Source organism: Sceloporus occidentalis, unplaced genomic scaffold (assembly GCF_023333645.1).
Source record: "Sceloporus occidentalis isolate IW3139 unplaced genomic scaffold, rSceOcc1.0.p SCAF_9, whole genome shotgun sequence".
Classification (NCBI taxonomy): Eukaryota; Metazoa; Chordata; class Lepidosauria; order Squamata; family Phrynosomatidae; genus Sceloporus; species Sceloporus occidentalis.
The window spans coordinates 48,332,975-48,353,451 of record NW_028316989.1 but is presented as its reverse complement, the minus strand read 5'-3'; the positions used below and the strand labels follow the sequence as shown (position 1 = coordinate 48,353,451).

The following is a 20,477-nucleotide window of genomic DNA, read 5'->3' as shown; positions in this document are numbered from 1 at the left end:
CACTCGATAAAATCTTGCACATCTAGGCTTCAAATCTAGGTCTGGGCTGTTCTGCAGCATTTCATTTGGGGAAAGGGCAGAATGCCAATGTCACTTGTACCATAAAATAAAGTCAATTTACAAGTCTGGGATTTTTGTGTCAAATATCATCCTAACTCACTTTATATCAACAGGTTGCAAAACAAAATAAGTAAAATGGCTTTAAAACAATCTGAGCAAGCCAAACATTTCAACAAATTTGACAAACTTGTAACCCTGGATTTATTGTGAACAGGAAAACAAAGCTCCGTCCTTCTGAATTACAGCAAATTATTCTTTCATTAAACAGTGAGAACAATAGCTTAGCTGCTTTTTAAAAAAAATGTTAGTGGGATCCGAATCTGTAGCCTTTTAAAGAATCTTTAAGTGCCCCAAACATCTACATTTTCCTGAAATAGTTTTCAGAAGCAGGTGAAATGAGGCATCCTCCGTCCAAACACAGCGCTCCTAATTTAAGATTTTTAATTGTCTTGTTTGCTATCACTTCTCAAAGACAAAGCCATGGCAAGAACTGGGGGCTTGTATAATTGAAGACAACAAATACAATTAGATGTTTCAAATGACTGTTTGCTGAGCAACACCAGAGACAAACATGACCAGAGTGCCAAAGAAGACTGATGTTAAATCCACACAGGATTTAAACACAGCATTTCCAATGTATGCAGCTGACACTATATATATGCAAAACTGAAAAATATCCAAATTCCAGAGCCCTTCTGGTCCCCAACATTTCTGATAAAGGAGACTCAACCTGTAGCAAACAAAGCCATCACCCCTTTGCTGTGGATGCAGGAAATGCACTGTCCTCCCATCTCCATCCTTTTAAAAAGGCTTCCTTTCAAATGAGGCAATCTGTTAGGGTTGGTGTTCAGGCTGCGTCTGGATGCTCAGGAATTAAACAACAGTCAAAAAAAGACACTGAGATCAATGAAAGGCACCTTGTGGGTTTTGTTTCTGGCCACTAAACCAGCTTCTTATCCAGTTGAAAATTATACCAATTAATTACCCTTCCAGGCATGGAAGAAGAGTAGCATGCTTTGTTTACATAAGTAGTAAAAGAACAGATGTCCTTGTTTTGGGTATTTGTTCATATATTATGAAAGGCAAGCAAGATTACCTTCTAGCTGAAGTTAAAATGTCTGCAATTACGTCCCTGAAATGCCAATTTAAGATTGTGTTTTGTGCTATTGTGCTAATATTGCGGCCAATTTCCCCCCCTTAAGCTTTTGCTATCATAAAAAAAATATAGCACAACATGTTTATTGGGCAAAACAACATCCCACTAATTTGCCTGGAAATTTATGTCCCGTCATTATCTTTACAATTGCAGCCGAAGGATCAGGTTGTTATAACTCATTGATAAAAAAAGAATATGATTTTATCTGTGTCAAAACTTGCCTAGGTTCCCCATTCCCAAAAGTTTGGTCTTTTGTTGTAATAAAATGTGATTTACAGTGCAACCCTATGCCTGTCTGTTCACACTTTAAGCCCCACTGGATTCAATGGAGGTTTCTGTGAAAGCCTGCATGCTTAGTAGATTCTTCCTTCACTTGTATCCTCACATTGCTTGGATGAAATAGAGAGCTTCAGATACAGCTGTTGCATAGCCAATACTTAAAATCAATCTCTCCTTTTGCTAATTCAGAAACTGATATGGTTCTCTCTCTTTTTTCTGCCTTCCTTCTTTATTCTCTGCATACCAAGAAACCTACGTTCTTCTACTGAAGGATGGAATCAACTCTAACTACTCTATTTTATATTTTCCAAAATGAAAGAAGCAGTCATTACACATCTGTAACCTGGAAGTTCTCTGATACACACATTAGACTTTAATTGGACCAAGGCAGCACATCTGTCTCTATTCCATCTTAAGACTTTAACCACATAGACTTCAGGACTTCAGCATCAAACCAGACTCTCCCTACCTTCCAATCTATTTTGCCTGATGAAGAAATGTGGAAGCAGACCCACAATTTTGCACATATTCAGTTGGTCCTTACAAAAATATTGCCAGACTGCACACTTACAAGCATTACTAAGCCAAACATTTGCTTTAAGTGGTGATCCTATGGTCAGTCAGGTTAAAAGATGAACCTAAATGATGTGGCAAGTGGCCCAAAGTCCTGCCAAGATCTTGCTGGCAAGGTAAAAGTCTCTCAGCGGACACAGTTCTTGACTCCATGCCTCTTTGTAGGGCTTCCAGTTTCCTTTCTATAACAGAACACTCTTACTGCAAAAGAGAAAGGACAGAAAGCACTGCAACACACCTCTAAATCTCCCCTTATTTTGAAGGCATGGACTGGAGCTAACCTGGCTTCCTTCCTTCCTTCCTTCCTTCCTTTCTTCCTTCATTCCACACATCCTAAACCCTCCCTTTTTTCCCCTTCTCAGAGGTTGGAGTTCCAATGTAGTGGGGAGACAACACAGAAACGAACACAATAATTGGGATAAGTCAGAAGGCATGAGATTCAACCTCATATCTCATTTTCCAAGGTCTAAGTATCATCTTGGAGCATGGAGATCTATTCGTTTCCAGAAAGCATTATGAGACCACAGTGCTGATTCAAGAGGAAGATTCTTCTCTGAAATCAGGTTGTGCATAATTTCCAAGCAAATCCACATTAGTTCCTGGATGGCAAAACATATCTGAAATGTTATTTCAGAAATATCAGAGGTCTTTTCAAATCTGTCAGTGCTCCAAAGAAGCTAATTGCTGCCCCTTTAGTTCTAACTTCCTTGGACTATTTTCCTATCAAATGTTCCCAAAAAGGAAGGGGCACATAATTTCTTTACAACAGTCCCCAAGACATTTGCATAATTCCCAGCGACATTTGTATATTTTGCTAGAGGTGAGAGAAAGTAAAAGGCAATATTAATGCATTTCACTTGCAGAAACACTTAATCTATTTTTATTATAAGAAAGAATTAGAAACTGACTTCCAAAAACACTTAGCATGTAGTAATATTGCAAGTGCCTGCTTCTAAAGATCTTTTAAAAACATGTTCATCTGCCATAAATTTCTAGCCCATTTCACCTTGCAGAATCTTTTCAAAAATAAACAGTATAAAAGGGTTTTTTGCTGCATGTCGTATCAGATCAGAGAAAGAACGCATGGTTAGCGATCATTCTTGTTTGTTAGCACATACACAATAATGGTGTTGACTGTCCGCCCCATTTGAAACAAAAGGGCTTGTGTGTGCCATGTTGTTCTAGGACAAGCTCTTCATATTTAAACCCCAAGAGAAAATATGCATATGCAGTTATGGAGAGCTGCTTCGTGCCTCCTATGTACTTTTCACTCCTTGAAATGAAATCAACCACGTTTAATTAAATTAATTGGATCGCAGTCTGGCCGGGACTGCATCTTACGTCTCCAGAAATTTTCTACAAAGGTGTGTTTTCAAGAAGGGCTAACCCACCACTTGCAATGGAAAATGCCTTTTAAGCCCCCCAATTCATAGATGTAATTAAATAATTGCATTAGTGCTAATTAACATGAAACTGCAGATTATTTAAGCACAAAAAACCCCCACTATTCAACTTCTTAATTATTCTTGTGCACACAGCATTTCCTTTTGCTCAGGCGCCCAAGGTGCAAATAAAGCATCCCATCTGCTCGTAATTAGAACTAAATAATTTCAGAGAATGCAGCTTATCATTTTGACTGCACATTTGATTAAAAACAGGGTGCAAGCAACAACCCGGCTTATTGGTGTAATAGCAACAAAGCAGCAAGCCCATGTTCCCCCGTCATTAAAGGATACTGGAAACATGATTATCTGTTATTTTGAGAGGAGGGGAGAGGGGGATGAGGAAAAGGAGGAGGAGACGGAGGCAGCAACTTTTTAGTTCATTTCATACAGATGAAAGCGAATTACAGCAAATCACCTCTCCACTGAATAGCGGCCTCTACATAATGACTTTATTTGCTTAATCCCCAAATTAAACGGCGTTTCAAGCGAAGGCCCTGCGTTATTACTCTCATCATGTCGACAACATTTTCCTGCCGAGACCAATTTGAATAAAACAAGGGCCTTCCTTGAACTCAATCAAGGAGTCATAATGTGGTGGGTAATAGAGGTTGCTGATAGATCCACAGACAAAAGCGCTATACCTAATGATGGGATATGGATAATGGTCCTCCTAGAAGTCCTGATGCGATTCCAGTTGGCGGCCAGATGCTAGAAATCAAGAGAAGGCATTGATCAGTGACAAGGGGGAAGCTGCGGCAGATACAACCCAGTCAAACTTCAGCTGTTCCCAGTGCCTGAACCCCCCCCCCCCCCCAACCATCCAACGCTCCCTTTTCCCACTGTACAGTTAAGCCAGGCATAAATTATATTAATTGATTTAATCACATACTTAAAACATCTTCCCCAATTAATTTAATTAGATGGCTACATGAAGCTACTGGCAGGGGAAGATTAGAGGCTGATCACTTAATTAACAGAATATGAATGAAAAAAAAAAGAGGTGGTGGGGGGAGGAAGAAAGCAAACATAAATGAAATGGTGAGCACTAATTAAAAGCCTGTCTGCAAACTTAAGTACTTTCTGACAAAGTAGGGACTGCCAGAGAGGCAAGTGAGATCTCTTTGCCTTCAACAAATCAAGCGTACGCTACAGGTGCAAAGAGAAGAGGAGAGGGACGGACGGACAGACAGGGCTGGATAGGGAACAAAAAGCAGAATTGGTGGGCAGGACAAAGGTTTTGTGCCCAGAATGACAGCGTTTGTGCAAAGTACCCCCTCTTTACTTCTGCACAGCATGCAATTACACTAGGTACTTCAGGAAAGGCAATGGTGCCCCATTGCAATGTGCGTTTTGGCAGCCAAAAGCACAGGATGTGTGTGCGAGAGAAATGTGAGGCATAGACAGAGCAAGGAAATGTTACTTCTTTCGACAACAGCTCCCAGAAACCCTGAGTTAGCACTGTTGTTGTGATGTGTGATGGATTCTGGGAGCTGGAGTCCAAAAAGTAATCTTCCCATATTGCCACGTTGCTCTGGGACAGCTCAACAGGGCCGCCATTTTCAGCAGCCATGCCATATGGTTCTAATGTTCCTTTCTTTCCTTTTCTCCTCTCAGCCCTTTTCTCTTTTCTGCTGAGCTTTTAAGATTGTAAACCTGAGAGGAATGACTAGACAGTCACTGACTAGATGACTAGGATGACAGTGAGAAGATGACCAAAGTTCATCTTATCTCTGAACTTTGCAAGCTTCCTCTGAGAGTCTTTTCCAGCTGAAAAATAAAGTAACAATGCTAATACTAACCGAAGCTCCACTCATGCATTTAAAATACTGGATCCAACAACAACAAAAGACTCAGTTTGAAGTATAAAGATTCCTCCCTCAAATTTAGGTACACTGACACAAAATAATAGAAGATGTGCAAGGATTTTTTTTTCCTGCAATGTGGGAGGTTGCAGTCACAAAAGGCTGAATGCTTAATGAAACATGAAATACACTTGGAACAGTGTACAGTTAAATTGGGGGGGGGGGGGGGCGTTATACTGCAATTGTTGAAGTAAGTGATGTTGAGGAAAGGCGCACTGGCAAAACAGCTGGCAGCATTGCACACCTTGGCCCTGATGTAGAAATTCTCCAGGTGCCTCTGCCGTGAGTCTTTCAGCATCTTTCTGACGCGCCGCATGTGGATATGGACCATCCAAGAGATGGCAATCACCCCTGAAGCCCACTGGTGCCTCCGGAACTGGATGTAGGCTTTCCTCAGCTTGTAACACCGCCAGGTAGCCTGGATCTTGACGGCTGCTACTTCAGTGCCATTATGGCCCTTGTACCTCTGGCCAGGTCGACTCAAGAGCTTTCTGACTGCTGATGCATTCTTTAGTACAGAGAGAAGCTCCTCCCTGGTCGGCCTCTGGTTCAATTCAAAATCTGAAATAACTTCCATCACTTTCTTTCCTTTGATGATGGCAGAAGGCACAGCATAGTCTTTCAGAAGACTGGCAACTTGTTCCAAGATGGAAAGGATGCTGCCCCAGAATAAACAGCAGTGCCGTTTAAACCTTTGGAGCTCGGAAGATGCGTAGTCTATGGTTCCTTTGTGGACCGGTATGTTAAACTCCAGCACCGGACTCTGGAATGCCCGAGCTGGTGTCACACCAGGGGTCTGCAGAAAGAGAGAAGGGGAAGGGAAGTGAATAGCAATAGCAAGTACATTTCTATACTGCTTATCAGTGGACTAAGCATTCCCTAAGCAGTTTACAATGTGTAAGCTAATTGCCCCCAACAAGCTGGGTACTCATTTTAGCAACCTATGGAAGGGTGCAAGACTGAGTGCACCTTGGAGCCCTACCTGGGATTGAATTCACAAATTTGTGACTGCAGTACAGGCATTTAACCAGAGACTCTTCCTTAAAAACAAAAATTAAGCCATGGAAAAAACGCTATCCCATTATGACCTTGGATTTAATTCAGGCGGAGAACCTGTGGCCCTTCAAAAATCGCTGGACTGCAGTTCCCATCATCCCTGGCATGTCCCCATACCAGCTAGGACTAATGGGTCCTAGGCTCCAACATCACCAGGAGGCCAATGTTCCCCATCCCCGATCAAAGATCCTCACAGGAAGTGAAAAAGGGACGGCATTTCTCCGTTGCTCATTTTGTTGGGAGGAGTCGCCCAATTTCCTCTCTCTGTGGATCTGCCCTGTGCACTGACATTTCATAACTGTAGAGTGAAACATCTCCCTGACAGTGAAACAGGTTCCTAGTCCCCAATGGACAGGATGAGAACCCTGCTCAATGGTGCTATCATACCTTTGGCAGAAAGGCAGAATAAGTGCCTGGCTCCTGCTTTTGAATTGCCTGAATCAGCTGCTCCCTTGATTTCTTGGGAGGAATGACCGAGATGCAGGACGGAGGTGGAGCAATGCTACCCTTCCCTTTGCCCTCCTTCTTTGTGTAAGTGGAGATGTGTGCTGTCCTTTCATGGGGATAAGGCTCCTCTTCTGCTTTCTTACTGTCTGCGCCTCCATCTAGGGAAGCAATGAAATGTAATTTTAAAAATATTATTCTCAAAAAGTCACAACTTTTTGAGTCTCCAGTCTCAAAGAAAAATCCTAGCAATGACCAAAGCCACACAGAATCAAAGCCAGACCTGTTGGGTGACCTATTAACTACACAGATGTATTGCAATCAACTGTGAGATAAGGATTTTCTGCTGTGCATTTCATGAGCAGAGGTTCTCATGCTCAGTCCTATTCAAGCAGAAAAAGAGCCCCTTTTGTGGTTTGTATGGCTGATGGGTACCATATTGATCTCAAAAGGTCAGGAAGAGGAGAACATTTGGAAATCCTGGCTGCTCCAAAGGTTGGATAACAGTAGTTAATAGTCTTTGTTGGCTCAAGCACGCCTTTAACATGGAAGATGTGTAAGACAGGATCGTGATGAGCAGTAATGGAAGGAAATATTAATCTGGGAAACTACTAGATCTGCCATTCTCCTGGAATTATCGGCTGCTGCGTCCATGAGAGCTCAAAAGCCATCCCCTCCCTGCCAAATTTTGGCACATAAGCAAGAGCGATCAGGTGATGTTTTGGTGGGATTCTCAACAGCATCTCTTGGTTAGTCCTTACCAGCAGCTGCTTTTCTGTACTTTGTGTGAAATTCATGAAGAGGAACAGGTCTGGGAAGAACCAGAGGCTTCTCTAGAGTAATCCGAGCAGCACGTGGGATCAGACCCCGTTCAATCAGATTAAGGATACCTAGGCAAAAAGGAAAGAAAAGAATGCAAGGTTCACTAAAGTGTTTCAGATGAAGCTTCCAACCAATTCCATCAATGTCAGTGGTCTCTTTTTTTCAAGGAACATTTCTGAGACCGGGATGTTTGCCTTCTATAAGAGTGAAAGGGGACAGTCGAGGGAAGAAAAATCTCTTGCTCATGGGTTCTCTCCCTCTTGTAATTCTGAGCCTGGAAACTGTTCAAAGGAGATGGCAGGAGCAGAGAAAAAGTGTAAAAATCAAAGCATTCATTTTCATGTCCTTAAGTTCCCCGCTGCCCCAATCCCTGACTTCACAATGGACAGGAGAGACTTTTAAGAAGACTTTCCCTCCCTACTAAGCCCAGCATAATATACAAGTCAGGCCAAACATAATGAAATAAACCCACACCAGACAGCACAGTAAACCGTCATGACTGACTGACCTCTCTCTGAATCAGTTTCGGACACTGGAAAGACTGTGCAAACTTTCTCCAAGGGGAAGGAAGGTGGAGCGATGGAGAGACTGCCAACTGTAACACCTTTTGCTATTTTCCAAGTTGGTGCCTGAGGAGAGATGAGAAGAAACTCCTTCCCTGAGCTGGAGACACTTTTGATGTTGCAGAGTGCGTTGCTCATGCGCGGTTACATCATAAATAATATTTCTGCAACATATACTTTCATTAAGGTTTAAGTGCAAATCAACAACCTGTACAAGCTCAGATTTTACCATTTAGGGACATCCAGACACAATTGTTGATTGGCAGCAATTAATGTAATAATTAAAATTTAATCAATGTTTGTGCTGTCTGTTTTAAAACAACTGATCTCTCCACACATACACTTGCACCCTCCCGGCTTCCTATAAGAAGCTGGTGAGATCTCCTTGGCTTCCTATAAGAAGCTGTCTATACTTTGTAAAAGTATGGCTGACATCTGTAAAACAATCACTAGACAAAGGCCCTGAAAACTGCTGCATTGTGCTATTCCAGTGTATAGTGATGAGCAGATTCCCCTCTTCCATCACACACCTTTTCTTTTGTGGTACCTTTGGTACTCCAAAAATTCAGTCCTATGACAAAGTGATGCACAGGAGTGGCTCTTTGCCATATCTAACATCTGCAACATTTGATGTTTATTCACTACTTCATGTCAGACACGTAAGCTACAAAACCTGAGCTTGAGCTGTCAATTTACACCTTAGTTTTAGCATAGAAGGAAGGGGGGGGGGAACACAGGTGTTAAGCTTGACCATCAAAGGATGCTCAATTATCTCCACAACTGAAATACCTTTCATCAGAACTAAAGCAAAGGCCACAGCAAAGAACTGTCAGGAGAAAGAAAGAAAGACCATAAAAAAGGATGAAGATGCACACAGTACTCCTTCTTCCACATCCCCAATATATCAGTTAATAATTCCTGGAAATAGCTTGCTTGGCAAAGCAACTCTGACACTTGCAGTATGTGAAAGGCTTAAAGAAAACAGTTTTTCCTTAGTTTCCCCCCCTAACATTTATACTTTTTTTTAAACAAATGAATAACGCAACTTACTAAAGTAGAGAGTAGGGTATGACACAGATGGATGGTGCAAATTTGTCAGCTGTGATAGATGAGTCTTCTTAAGCAAGAGAATTAAGGAGAATATTGAAAGGGCATAAAAGGATAAGGTCTTCCCAACTTGTATGAATGTTTTCAAAGATTTGCTCCTTGAACGTTGTCATTGCTGAGACCCAAAGATCACTGAATTTATTTAAAACAGGGATACTAGAAAGGGGTGGTCCATGTGCTGGTGCTGCTTCAGGAGCCATTTGGCTGCCATCTTGCAGCACGTTTCCAAGAAAGAAAGAAAGACATCTATAGCCAGTGGAAACAAATATGGAGACAGCCCTTGGCAAGTGGAGTGGGATGGAGAAGCCTTGCTTGTCCTACACATTGAACATTTTTAAGAAGCATTGCCTTACAAGACAGCAATTGAATGCTCTGATATTGTTTAAAAGCACTGATGTTTTAATATGGAGTCTTATTTCATTGTATTTTTTAAAAAATGTATTACTAGGTTTTAATTCATGTACTTTGTTCTAATTCAAATGATGAGCTGCCTTGGGTCCCATTTGGAAGAAAGGCACGATGTAAGTTAATTAAATACATAAACAAAGGGAAGTCACTGAGCAATTTACCGAAATCAAACAGTATCCTGTGATTTCCCCTTTCCAAAGAGATGCATCAAGAGCTAGCCAGACAAACGCAGGGATGGCTATGGCCATTTTCCCAGCAGTAAGCTTGGAAATTGATGCCTAGGCTAATGCAAACTTCTCAGGTCTCTTCTAATAGGGTTGCTTGCCATGAACAGAGGACTTTTGGATTATCTGGAAAAGCACACAAGAACCTGATTTTGGAACTGAGGGCGAAGTGGGGTGGATGGGATGATGGGAGCAATGGACCCAGAAGACATGGAGCATCAAACGCACAGGATCCTTCTGGAAATAAAGCAAGAAAGAAAAACCCCAAGCGAATGACTCATTCCAACACAATGGATTTGACATGTCTTAATTTCACAAAAACATTCTGGTGGAGAGAAACATTACATCAGAACACAATTTTCAAAGGTTAGAACAGAGATCTTAATTTAGGCTGCCGGCAAACATTTACTCTGCATAATATGCCTGGAACGTGCTGCCAAAGTATTTTCTCCTTATCTCAAGCAATTCTGTGTATAATTAACTTGAGGCATGAGACAAAACAATTCTATTAGTCTTTCTGAAGCGCATTCCTCTTGTGTATAAAAACGCCCCACTCAATACGATTATTTTGCTGTGCTTCAATTTAAACCAAGTACTTCTTTAAAAAACATTTTCTGTTTTGCTCATTGTTTTGGGTTTTTTTCCTTTGTTATTAACAAAAACAGCACTGAGGCAAAACAACTTTATGAGTTGTTTCAAAAAAAGTGAACGGACATCCAATGTTGCGCCCATAAAACCATCTTGTTCTTCATATTCTGCTTTCAAAGCTGATGGACAGGTTTTGTCCTAGCATCAGATCCATTTAGAAAAGGGGCACAAGAACATTTGGCTCTAGATTTATGGCTGTTTGCTATTCTGCAGTGACATTGATAAATTAGTTGGACAATGGTTTTGTATTGCTAGTGGCCTATGGAAATAATTCTATAATGGGCACATGGAAAATATATAGTCCATGCAAAAAAGACAAAAGATTTTCCATCTGTGATGAAACCCAAAGTTCTAGCTTTTTGGTTGTCTCCACAAAAACATCTAATTTTGTTACTTCCCATGGTATTTTTTTGTAAGCAATTAGACATAATGAAAGGTACTCTGCACCTAGACAAACACAAATTGTTGTTAACTCTCCTTGAGTCATCATCCCCAACTTGTGGCAAATTGGTGGAGGAGACATCTCCAAGCGCCCCTGTCTTCTACTGTTCTGCTTGGGTCCTGCAGTTCCAGACTGTGGCCTCCTTGGTTGAGTCGATCCATCTGGTGTGCCGTCTTCCTCTCTTTCTACTTCCCTCCACCTTTCCTAGCATTATCATCTTTCCCAGTGATTCGTAACTTCTCATGATGTGACCAAAGTATGACAACCTCAATTCAACCATCTTTGCTTCCAGGGAAAGTTCAGGTTTGATCTGCTATAATACCCATTTGTTTACCTTTTTGGCCATCCATGGTCTCTTCAGCACTCTTCCCCAGAACCACATTGCAAATGAATTGATGTTCCACCAAAGCCTTAATCAGGAATGCTGCATAGGAATGTTTCTGTGGTGCTTTCTGTCTATTCCTCTTGAAGACCTAGCCCTTAGTCATTCACAAAGATGTCCTCCCAACAGTCCTATAGTAAGGAAGGATGCTAAAGGCGGTCCAAGGCCACCTGGTAAATTCAGAGAAGATGCGAGCTAAAGACTTCAAAGATTAATGCACATCCACTTAACCATGGAATTAACACCCCACAAGAAAACTACAACATAGCTCTCCATGTAGATACAAAAAGCATCTGTCTTTAAACTTGTGTATCAGTCTTGAAATTTTAGTCACAAAATAGACTCCCAAAACCTGAGTCGACCTATCCACAGGTCAATGTAGGCATTGTACTTTAATTCTCATTAAAAAAAGGAACCATCCCTTGGTGAAAGGCAAGAGTGTCATCTGTTCTGGAAGCACTCATGCCCTCTTTATATTCTCTCATCCATGAAGCCTTTAGTATGAGCACAAACAGTTATGCCTGCTAGAATTTTGTATGTTTTCTGGCACTGTCTTCCTTTGCTTCATCCTCTGCATCCTTTGTTACATACCCAGGGTATAAATAAAGCTTTATTTATTATTATTATTATTACTCTCCGCTTATCCATGAGTCATATCTAAATCCATATTTTTGGCCCCAAAGCCTGCCCTCAACTTATACATGAGGTCGGACATATAGTGGAGTGTACAGGGCACTTCCTAACTGGAAGGCGATTATTGTAAGTCCTCCCCCACATCATATCTGCTTCTACCTGCCATACCAGGTGCGTGCAGAAGAATAGATGCATGACTCCAGTCGACGCCACATGTGCTTTTCAAAAAATGGCACAGAAGCAGCACAGAAGGAAGGGAGCGAGATAATTGCTGGCTCAAACTGCCGCACATTTTACTTGTGGGCAGGGGGCCAGCTTGCGCCCGGCAGAACAGGCCAGCCGGGCTGATTGGAATTCTGGGCCGGGCCTCCATTGCGGTCCGTCGACAGCTGTAAGCCAGCAGCCCATAGCATCTCAATCAGGCGCCCGGTTCCGTCAACGAATGCTGATATGGACGGAAGCCGCTTCAACGGCACTCCGCCTTGCGGAATGACTGTCAATCTTGGATTCCAGATGACAAGAACTGGATAAAAAATGTAAAACAAATGGTGACCTTTCCAAAGATTAATTTGTTTACCAACAAAAAGCTCTCTGTTTGTCATCCAGGAAAGGGGTGACCTTCACATTCCCATTTCTAGGTTGAGAGGAGCCTGAATGGCGTCATCTGTTCACTTAACTGTCTCACCAATTATTCCCTTCCTTATTTTGGGTGAGAGGGACAGTTTATTAATTCACTGTTGTCTCTCGTTACGCTTTTACAAATGCAGGAAGCGTATTCTAAACTACTGCTGTGGAACATCAATTTGTTTAAGTCTCATTCTGCTACTGATGCCAGAATTATGGCTTTCTTCGTAAATGCAGCCGCGTGCAAGGCTTTTAAATGCCTCTTTTTTTGAACTAGATCCTGCACCCCTCCTGACCACTCTGCTGCCCAGATGAAAGGAAATATGTTGGTTTAGTGTTGTCCATTCAAATATGTATGTATGTTTCCTGTGGATTAATTCAAATACACGCAGGCATAGTGTGTGCATGCATGCACACACACACACACACACACCGGGTAAAAGCAGGAGGAAAGCAATTGGAGTAACTTAGTTAAATGGGCAGCAAAAGACAGCAAGTCATAAAAACTCGAGATCGCCACAGCATTAATTTTTTTCCTCATGAATAAATGAAGAGATTCTAAGTTTACATTACATTATTTATTTATTTATTTGGAGATTGGGACTAAAGTGCCGGTATAAGTCTCTGGCCGCACAGCAATCTTATGAAAATGAGAAAGGCAGAGAAGCCCTGCCAGGTCACAGCAATTATGGAGAATTATCTCGCTGGTCATTTCAATGGGTGTTTTGCTTGGTCCATGTTCTACGACCGACCGATCGACTGACCGACCGGAGTGGGCAACTCATTAGGTCATGTCAGAAACCGGGAGAGGAGGGAGTTGTTAGAGGGCTGCCTCTAATTTGCATCCCTTAAGATGCACAGTTAACATAATCTGCATGCCATTTTAATTAACACCGCTAATCTGCATATTTTAGCCACATGTAATTAACACACTTTGGTGTGTTCACAAGCACTGCTAATCCATACATCTAAACGGCTTGCAATTAACACAATTTGCATACATTTTTAATTAACAGTGTTAATTTGTGCACTTCCAATGCCTGTAATTAACATAGCTTCACATTTTCACAAGCGAATGCTAACCTGCATAGGGTACTTGGGCATAATTATTATTTGAAGGTATGTTTTCACAAATTAGTTGTAACTAATAAGTTGCCCGTTTCCATTATTTATAAGGAATATAATTGACTAATTTTAAAAATAAAAAAGTGGTGTTTTGTTTTTCAATGGAAATCATGCAGCCCTATAGATGTTGCTGGACTGGTGCTCCCAGTATTCCTCACCTTTGCCTACACTGGCCAGGGATGATGGGTGTTGCAGTCCAACAACGTTTGGAGGGTTGCATGAGTCTTATCCCTAGTTTACACATCAGATGCGGTCTTCAAGCACGTGTGAACTATCCTTTGGGAACCCTACATCTTCCTCTTCTTTTCTTTGCTCTTGTCAAAAGTTGTTTTGGTACTTGACCTTCCAGAATCGCAGACTTGCATGGCTGGAACTGTTGCCTTCCAAAAAGAAACTACTGGGAAGGCAAAACTGCCCAGATTATTTGGAGGAGGAACAAGAACATAGACTCCTAGAGTTGGAAGAGGCCACAAGGGCCACCCAATATTGTAATAACTCGTTAAAGTGCATCTTAATTACTTACAATATATGTTTTCCTTCGATTAATGAGTGGCATGGTGACTCCATAGTTCTCATTCAGAAAGCTTCGGTGGCAGGGATTTCGTGGATCACATAAAATCTTCAACGCCATTGAAAACTTGTGCTGTAAGAAAAAAAAAATATATATATATATATATATATATATATACACACACACACACACACACACACACACACACACACACGAATGCTAGGTGGAAGGAATTAAATGGAGCTGGACTTTCGCCTATTGAATACCCTGCTTGACATTCCTGCAGGCCATTTCAGAGTATATCATTCAAATAACAAAGCTATGGATGCGCCTGTATGCTGGTTTACAAGACACTTGCTTTAGCACACAGATGACAACCAAGGTTTGAAATGTTGTCCTTAAAATTAATTTAACATGGATAGTTAGAAACAAGGAAGACGAATTTGTTATAGTCTGTGTTGGGTGGGGATGAGAACTGAATTTGTCATGTTCGCTTTAATTAATCTGTTAATTAAAATATATATATATATATATATATATATATATATATATATATATGTGAGGTTTACAGAGAATGGCATGTTTGGTTGTCACCACTGCCCCCTAGTGGCATATTTTGTTAGTGCAACTTTCAAATGTGCTTTTTTTGGAGATGTGCAAATTGCTTCTTGCAACATGGCAGTTAAACTATGTAATTTTTCAGTATGTGGAGAGATCTTGTTGCACCTTTGAGACTAACTGAAAGAAAGAAATTGGCAGCGTGAGCGTTTGTAGACCTCAGTAATGCATCTAAGTAGACTGAAGTCTACTGCCAATTTCTTCCTTTCGGTTAGTCTCAAAGGTGCTGCAAGAGCTCTCTACGTAATGAAAAATAAATAATACTTAAAGAAATGGAAATTCAGATTCGGAGGGAAATTACGTTCTGTTTTGAATGACTGAAAGAAACCAATCCAGCTGTTTTGATTGTTTTAAAAATGACGGTGGAAGCAAATCCGATAGTAAAAGAAGATTCTCTTTAATAGGCTCACATCTGGCTTAATGAATATAATGCCTTCTGTTTTATAGACATTAAAAAACAGAAGTTTTGGAAGTTAATATTCAGAACAAAATTATCACTGTTCAAAGGCACTTGCTCTTCACACAGAGCCTGCATTTTATTTGCCCTGCAGGAAAGATAAGGGAACATTTGGACTTGTATCAAGAGCAGTAATACCTCCCTGCAGCCTTCCCGAAAACACAGCATTGAAAGTGATCACAGGTTTATTCCCCAGCCGACGGCGGATGGGGAACAAGCATGGCTGCATCCACTTAAAGCTCTGCTGAATTTGCTAGAGCTGAAAGCACCAAGCGTATTGGGGCGGAAGATCTGGCACCAGAAAGGAGTCAACATTTCGGTCCTAACAAAGCGTACAACCTCAACATAAAGTGCATGTGCCAAATGGTGTCTCGTTTCATTTTATTTAGTTTAAAGATTTCTGCGCCACTTTTTCAAGATTCACGGCTCGAAATAATCCACTTCGGAATTTAGAAAGCGTAATCTGTTCATGTAAATGTCTAACCTGCCCTGAACCCAGAGGTTTAGGGCAGGTAATAGGCATCCATTTCTCAGCTGGATTTCACAACTATTTAATAATAAAAAAAGCCACTCTGCCAATGTGCCAGCCACAGAGAACAGCTGGCAAAACAGCACTACATGCCTTTTCCGAAAGGAAATGATTACGGCTCTCTCATGCGTCAGCAGATGCGGGCGACATGAAAGGTCAGTGGGGCTCCAGCTGCCCAAGGTAAGCCATAGGGGTGGGTAGGCCACACTCCAGGCCCCTCTCTAAATTAAGCTCAACCATGCATGGTGAGGTTGAGGGAAGGGAGCAGGGAGGATGCAAAAAGATTTTGTGTGAGCACGAAATATTCCTGAGCCTATTGTTAAATGAGGTTGGCCCCAACTTGCTCCTGATCCCCGACTCCCCAGTACCTTCTTCTCATTGTGACACCACAACATTAGCAAAAGTGAAGAAAAGGCTCTATGGTGTGTTTTTCTCAATGGCTCCCGAACCCCTTTCCCAGGAAGGCCCTCTCATTGCTCTCCTCCAGACAACGGCTTTTAAAAAATCCCAAAAACCCTTTGCAAAAAGACTTTGAGCAGTAATGCAGTGTTTTAACTGCATTGCTTTGAAACTGGTTTTCGTTATTTATTTATTTATTTATTTTTGCAGTATGTTCTATATTTTAATTGTAAGTTTTATATTGCTTTTAATGCTACTGATATTTTAACTCCCTTATAACGTTGACCTGTTCAATGTTTTAATTGTGCTGTATTCCAGTTTAATTTGTAAGCTACCCTGAGTCCTGCTTCTGGGGAAAAGGGAGGGTATAAATAAAGTTAACAGCCACCGCAACGACAATGACAATCACCATCGCCGCCACCGCCACAATAATAATAATAGTTATGATGGCGTGGAATTTGAAATGAAATTGCTGTAGATAAAGAGCATCGCAGAGCAATTACAAAAAGCGTCAGTACTTAGAAGCTACTAGAAATGCACTGATTCCTAGATCCTTGGACAGAATCTGAACCACTTGATGGTCCACACTTTCAGTCAGCAACATCCAGTAGACTGTGAAACTGAGAACCAATAATAATAATAACTACAAAGGCGTATAATAATATACATTTCTTACTAACGTAAGAAATAAGGAGCATCCTTGTGCTATGGATTTAGGCCTTCCCCACATGTGAAGCCTCACTTGAGTTAGGACTACATCTGAGCCACGGATGGAGGAAGGGTCCCTAAATTATTCTCCACTTGTTGGCCTGTAGAAGAAAACATACCGTTGGGCCTGATTTTGGGGGCTCAGAAATGTCTTAGAGAGAGCGCTTGAGAAAGAGGGTTGCAGAAATGGTTGGCATGATTTAAGAGGCAAAAAGGTTGCTTCAAACCTTCGAACCTGCAGACACATGCGGTGGTAGCCTGGCATGCCAAGTGGTGGCAGCTGTATTCGCGGGCACTTCTGGAAATGTTATTTCTTTCTGAGAAGTCTCCAAGGGGATCCCCCTGAGTACATAAAGAGTAGGAAGGAGAGAGAGATAATATGATATAGCAAAAGTGTTCAAGACTTCATTCAATTCAGCTTTATTTCTACACCGTAAGAGCTGAGACTGTTGCAAATCTGGTAAAGTATGAGAAACCACCAGAGGAGATATGATTTACAATCAGAACTGTATAAAGTAGTTGAGAAACCTGAGGAATGCAAAAAACATCTTGCCCTACGCTGCCTATAATACACAAGGAATGTCTTCTGGCAAAGCATATTTTGGGTTTGTCTGAAAGTACCCTCAACACAGACAACCAAAGACTCCCATATATGTAATAATAATAATAATAATAAAAATTTTATTTGTATACCGCCCTTCCATCGATCAGGGCGGTGAACAACACAATAACAATACAGAAACACCATAAAAATACAATACAATCATATTAAAAACAAAATTAAAACACCATCAGCCGATCACCATTGTCATCGGGGGGGGGGGGGGGAGACCAGCTGGAACTATATATGTGTGTATCTATATTCTAGTTTTCAAAATATAAGATCCAATGGTGTACTTCGGTATCCAACATCATACAAGTTGAGAAGCTCCCAAAAACCTGCTCCAGAGGCCTTCCCAGCCACCCAGGATATCTTTTTGGGGGTCCAAAGGGTGTCCAACAAGGAGAGAGGGACTGCTGATTTTGGTGGAAGTAGAAGGATCCAGGAAAAATACACCAATGGATCCTGGTCAATATGCACCCTAGTATTAAACATGTGCTGCTTCTGATGTTCTGGACTGCAATAACATTGGCTAGGACTGCTGCGGAATGCCTAACAATATCTATGATATATATATATCAATATCAATGTCTAACGATATCTTGGGGGGCACGTGATGCAGAAATACTTTGGTATACAGAAATACCACATCCCACCTCTTAAATAATCCTCATGCACTTCACACAACAAACTGAGTTCTCTTACCATTTGGAAATTTGTCTCGAACACAGATCCTCGCTAGCGCTTCTCGAAATAGTTAGCACAGATCTGTTTGCAGCATTTAAGTACTGCTCCGCATGTTTCTGTCCAGGGACAGAAGAGAAAAGTATGTGATATGTCTATTAGGGTGTTATCAGAGCTAGTTGAGCCAAGGGATTTAGTCAAGATGATGGACTTTGATAATGAAGTGATAATGGAGCATTCTTTAAAGATTTATACCAGATCTATGGCCAGAAGCCAACCAAAGTGGTGACCACCCAAACAGCATGGATGTGGCTTTGGACAACAATACTAAACACACCAAACTGTTTACTATTATACACAGAAGGAAATATACACACATAGATAAAGTTTGGCTCCTTCAAACGAAGAGAAACACATTGACCCAGACTTCCCTGGAAGCCACTCACCTTCAACCCACTTTCAGCCTTTTCAATAGCTGCCTCAAGGCTCTGAGCATCCACTTCTGGGTCCCAGTCATGGCTGATCTCCCGTAGTTTCTGCTTCAGCTGCTGAAGGTCTTCTTGCACCTAGAAAACCAGATGACGCTTTCAGTGAACGTACGTATCATCCGACGGATGTGTTTTGCTACAACCCAACGTAAAACAGATTTCTCAAACGCAAATGAACTGAGTTGCTTCCAAACTCAATCCAAGGTGCTGGTGTTGACCTACAAACCTTAAGTCACAGACTCATAGAGCTGGAAGAGACCGCAAGGCCATCCAGGCCAACAACCTGCCATGCAGGAACTCTCAATTAAAGCATCCGACTTGGGGATCTTGTCACAGATCTTGCTATAGCCACAGCTCTTGTTATAATTCAGTGTTGTAATTCCATAAGGCCTTGGGACATGCAACAGGGCTGCCTCTAAAGACCTGAAAGACCACCTCCTCCTATTAATGCATACATATTTCCCATTCATCTTAAAGACCTGGGGTCAAAATATTTCATAACTGATGCATACAATTGTTCTATCGCAGAACTTACTCTGAGGGGCTGTTTCTGTTGTGATGGCTGCCATTCTCCCAGGATTGTGTGTTTCCCTGGCAGCCAAAAGACCCATTTGTTTGCCCAGATGTTGTCTTCTGGGCTGCATCCGCACCGCTGAAATTATCCAGTTTGACGCCGCTTTAACTGCCATGGCTCAGTGTGACGGAAGACTGGGATTTGTAGTTTGTTGCGGCACCAGAGCCCTCTGACAGAGAAAACCAAACTTCTCACAAAACTACAAGTCCCAGGATTCCATAGCACTGAGCCAAGGCAGCTAAAGCGGCGTCAAACTGCATTATTCCTGCAGTGCGGATGCTGCAGCCCAAGACAACGCCTGGGCAAACAAAGAGGTCTTTGGGCCAAAGGCTTGTGGGAGTTTGGTCAAGCAGCCTTATAGCTGGGGAAAGCGTGCCACAGGCACAAAGGCTCATGGGAGTTTGGTCAGCCTTATAGCTGGCTTTTATCAGCTACACATAGACACACACCACGTATCCCTATAGATCTATATGTGAACATATGCTCATTTGTGTGTTGAATCCGAATGGCATTCATTTCAAGGGACACAAGCCAGACCAGAGGCGCAAAGGCTCATGGGAGTTTGGTCAAGAGGCCTTTATAGCTGAGGGAAGTGACACAGTTGGCGCAAAGGTTCATGGGAGTTTCCTCAAGCCGCCTTATAGCTGAGGGAAGCGAGCCGGAGGCGCAAAGGCTCATGGGAGGCAGGTCAAACAGTCTCCCTATTGAGGAAATGAGGGGGCGCAAAGGCTCATGGGAAGCCGGTCAAATGGTCTCCGCAGTTGAGGAAAGCCAGGGCGCAAAGGCTCATGGGAGGCGGGTCAGGCGTCTCTCTGCTTCTTCCTTCTCTCTCTTCCAAGTCCAACCCACCTGGACCAAAATGCCGCCTATCTCGGCCATGGCTCCGTCTCCTCCCCTTTTTATTCCGTCCACGTGACCGTCTCCTTGGCAACGGGACGCGCGGAATGGGCCGTACCATTAGGGCCGAAAAGCGGGGGAGGAGGCAAGAGGCGGGAAGAGCGCCCTCAAGCGCCTCTCTGAGGGAAAAAGGGACACGTTTTCCCTCACAAAAACAA

The 20,477-nt window shown here is 42.1% G+C and overlaps 1 protein-coding gene across 4 annotated transcripts in view; it reads right to left on the bottom strand.

The window, feature by feature from the left end:
* IQCH (IQ motif containing H) overlaps nucleotides 1-20,317 on the bottom strand; it is a 58,383-nt gene extending 38,066 nt beyond the window's left edge. For 3 of the 4 annotated variants that reach the window (XM_089539291.1, XM_089539295.1, XM_089539293.1), the window contains exons 1-10: nucleotides 20,272-20,317; nucleotides 18,807-18,926; nucleotides 18,382-18,479; nucleotides 17,303-17,417; nucleotides 14,377-14,496; nucleotides 8,206-8,326; nucleotides 7,637-7,765; nucleotides 6,819-7,036; nucleotides 5,620-6,171; nucleotides 4,155-4,221 (exon numbers count right to left, since the gene is read on the bottom strand). In XM_089539291.1, the coding sequence (XP_089395417.1) occupies nucleotides 4,155-4,221; nucleotides 5,620-6,171; nucleotides 6,819-7,036; nucleotides 7,637-7,765; nucleotides 8,206-8,326; nucleotides 14,377-14,496; nucleotides 17,303-17,417; nucleotides 18,382-18,479; nucleotides 18,807-18,926; nucleotides 20,272-20,301 (1,570 nt within the window). In that variant the 5' untranslated portion in view covers nucleotides 20,302-20,317. Of the gene's footprint in view, nucleotides 1-4,154; nucleotides 4,222-5,619; nucleotides 6,172-6,818; nucleotides 7,037-7,636; nucleotides 7,766-8,205; nucleotides 8,327-14,376; nucleotides 14,497-17,302; nucleotides 17,418-18,381; nucleotides 18,480-18,806; nucleotides 18,927-20,271 lie in introns of those variants that run through there. The other variant, XM_089539294.1, reaches the window with a different exon arrangement.
* Between the last annotated feature and the right edge of the window lie 160 nt (nucleotides 20,318-20,477).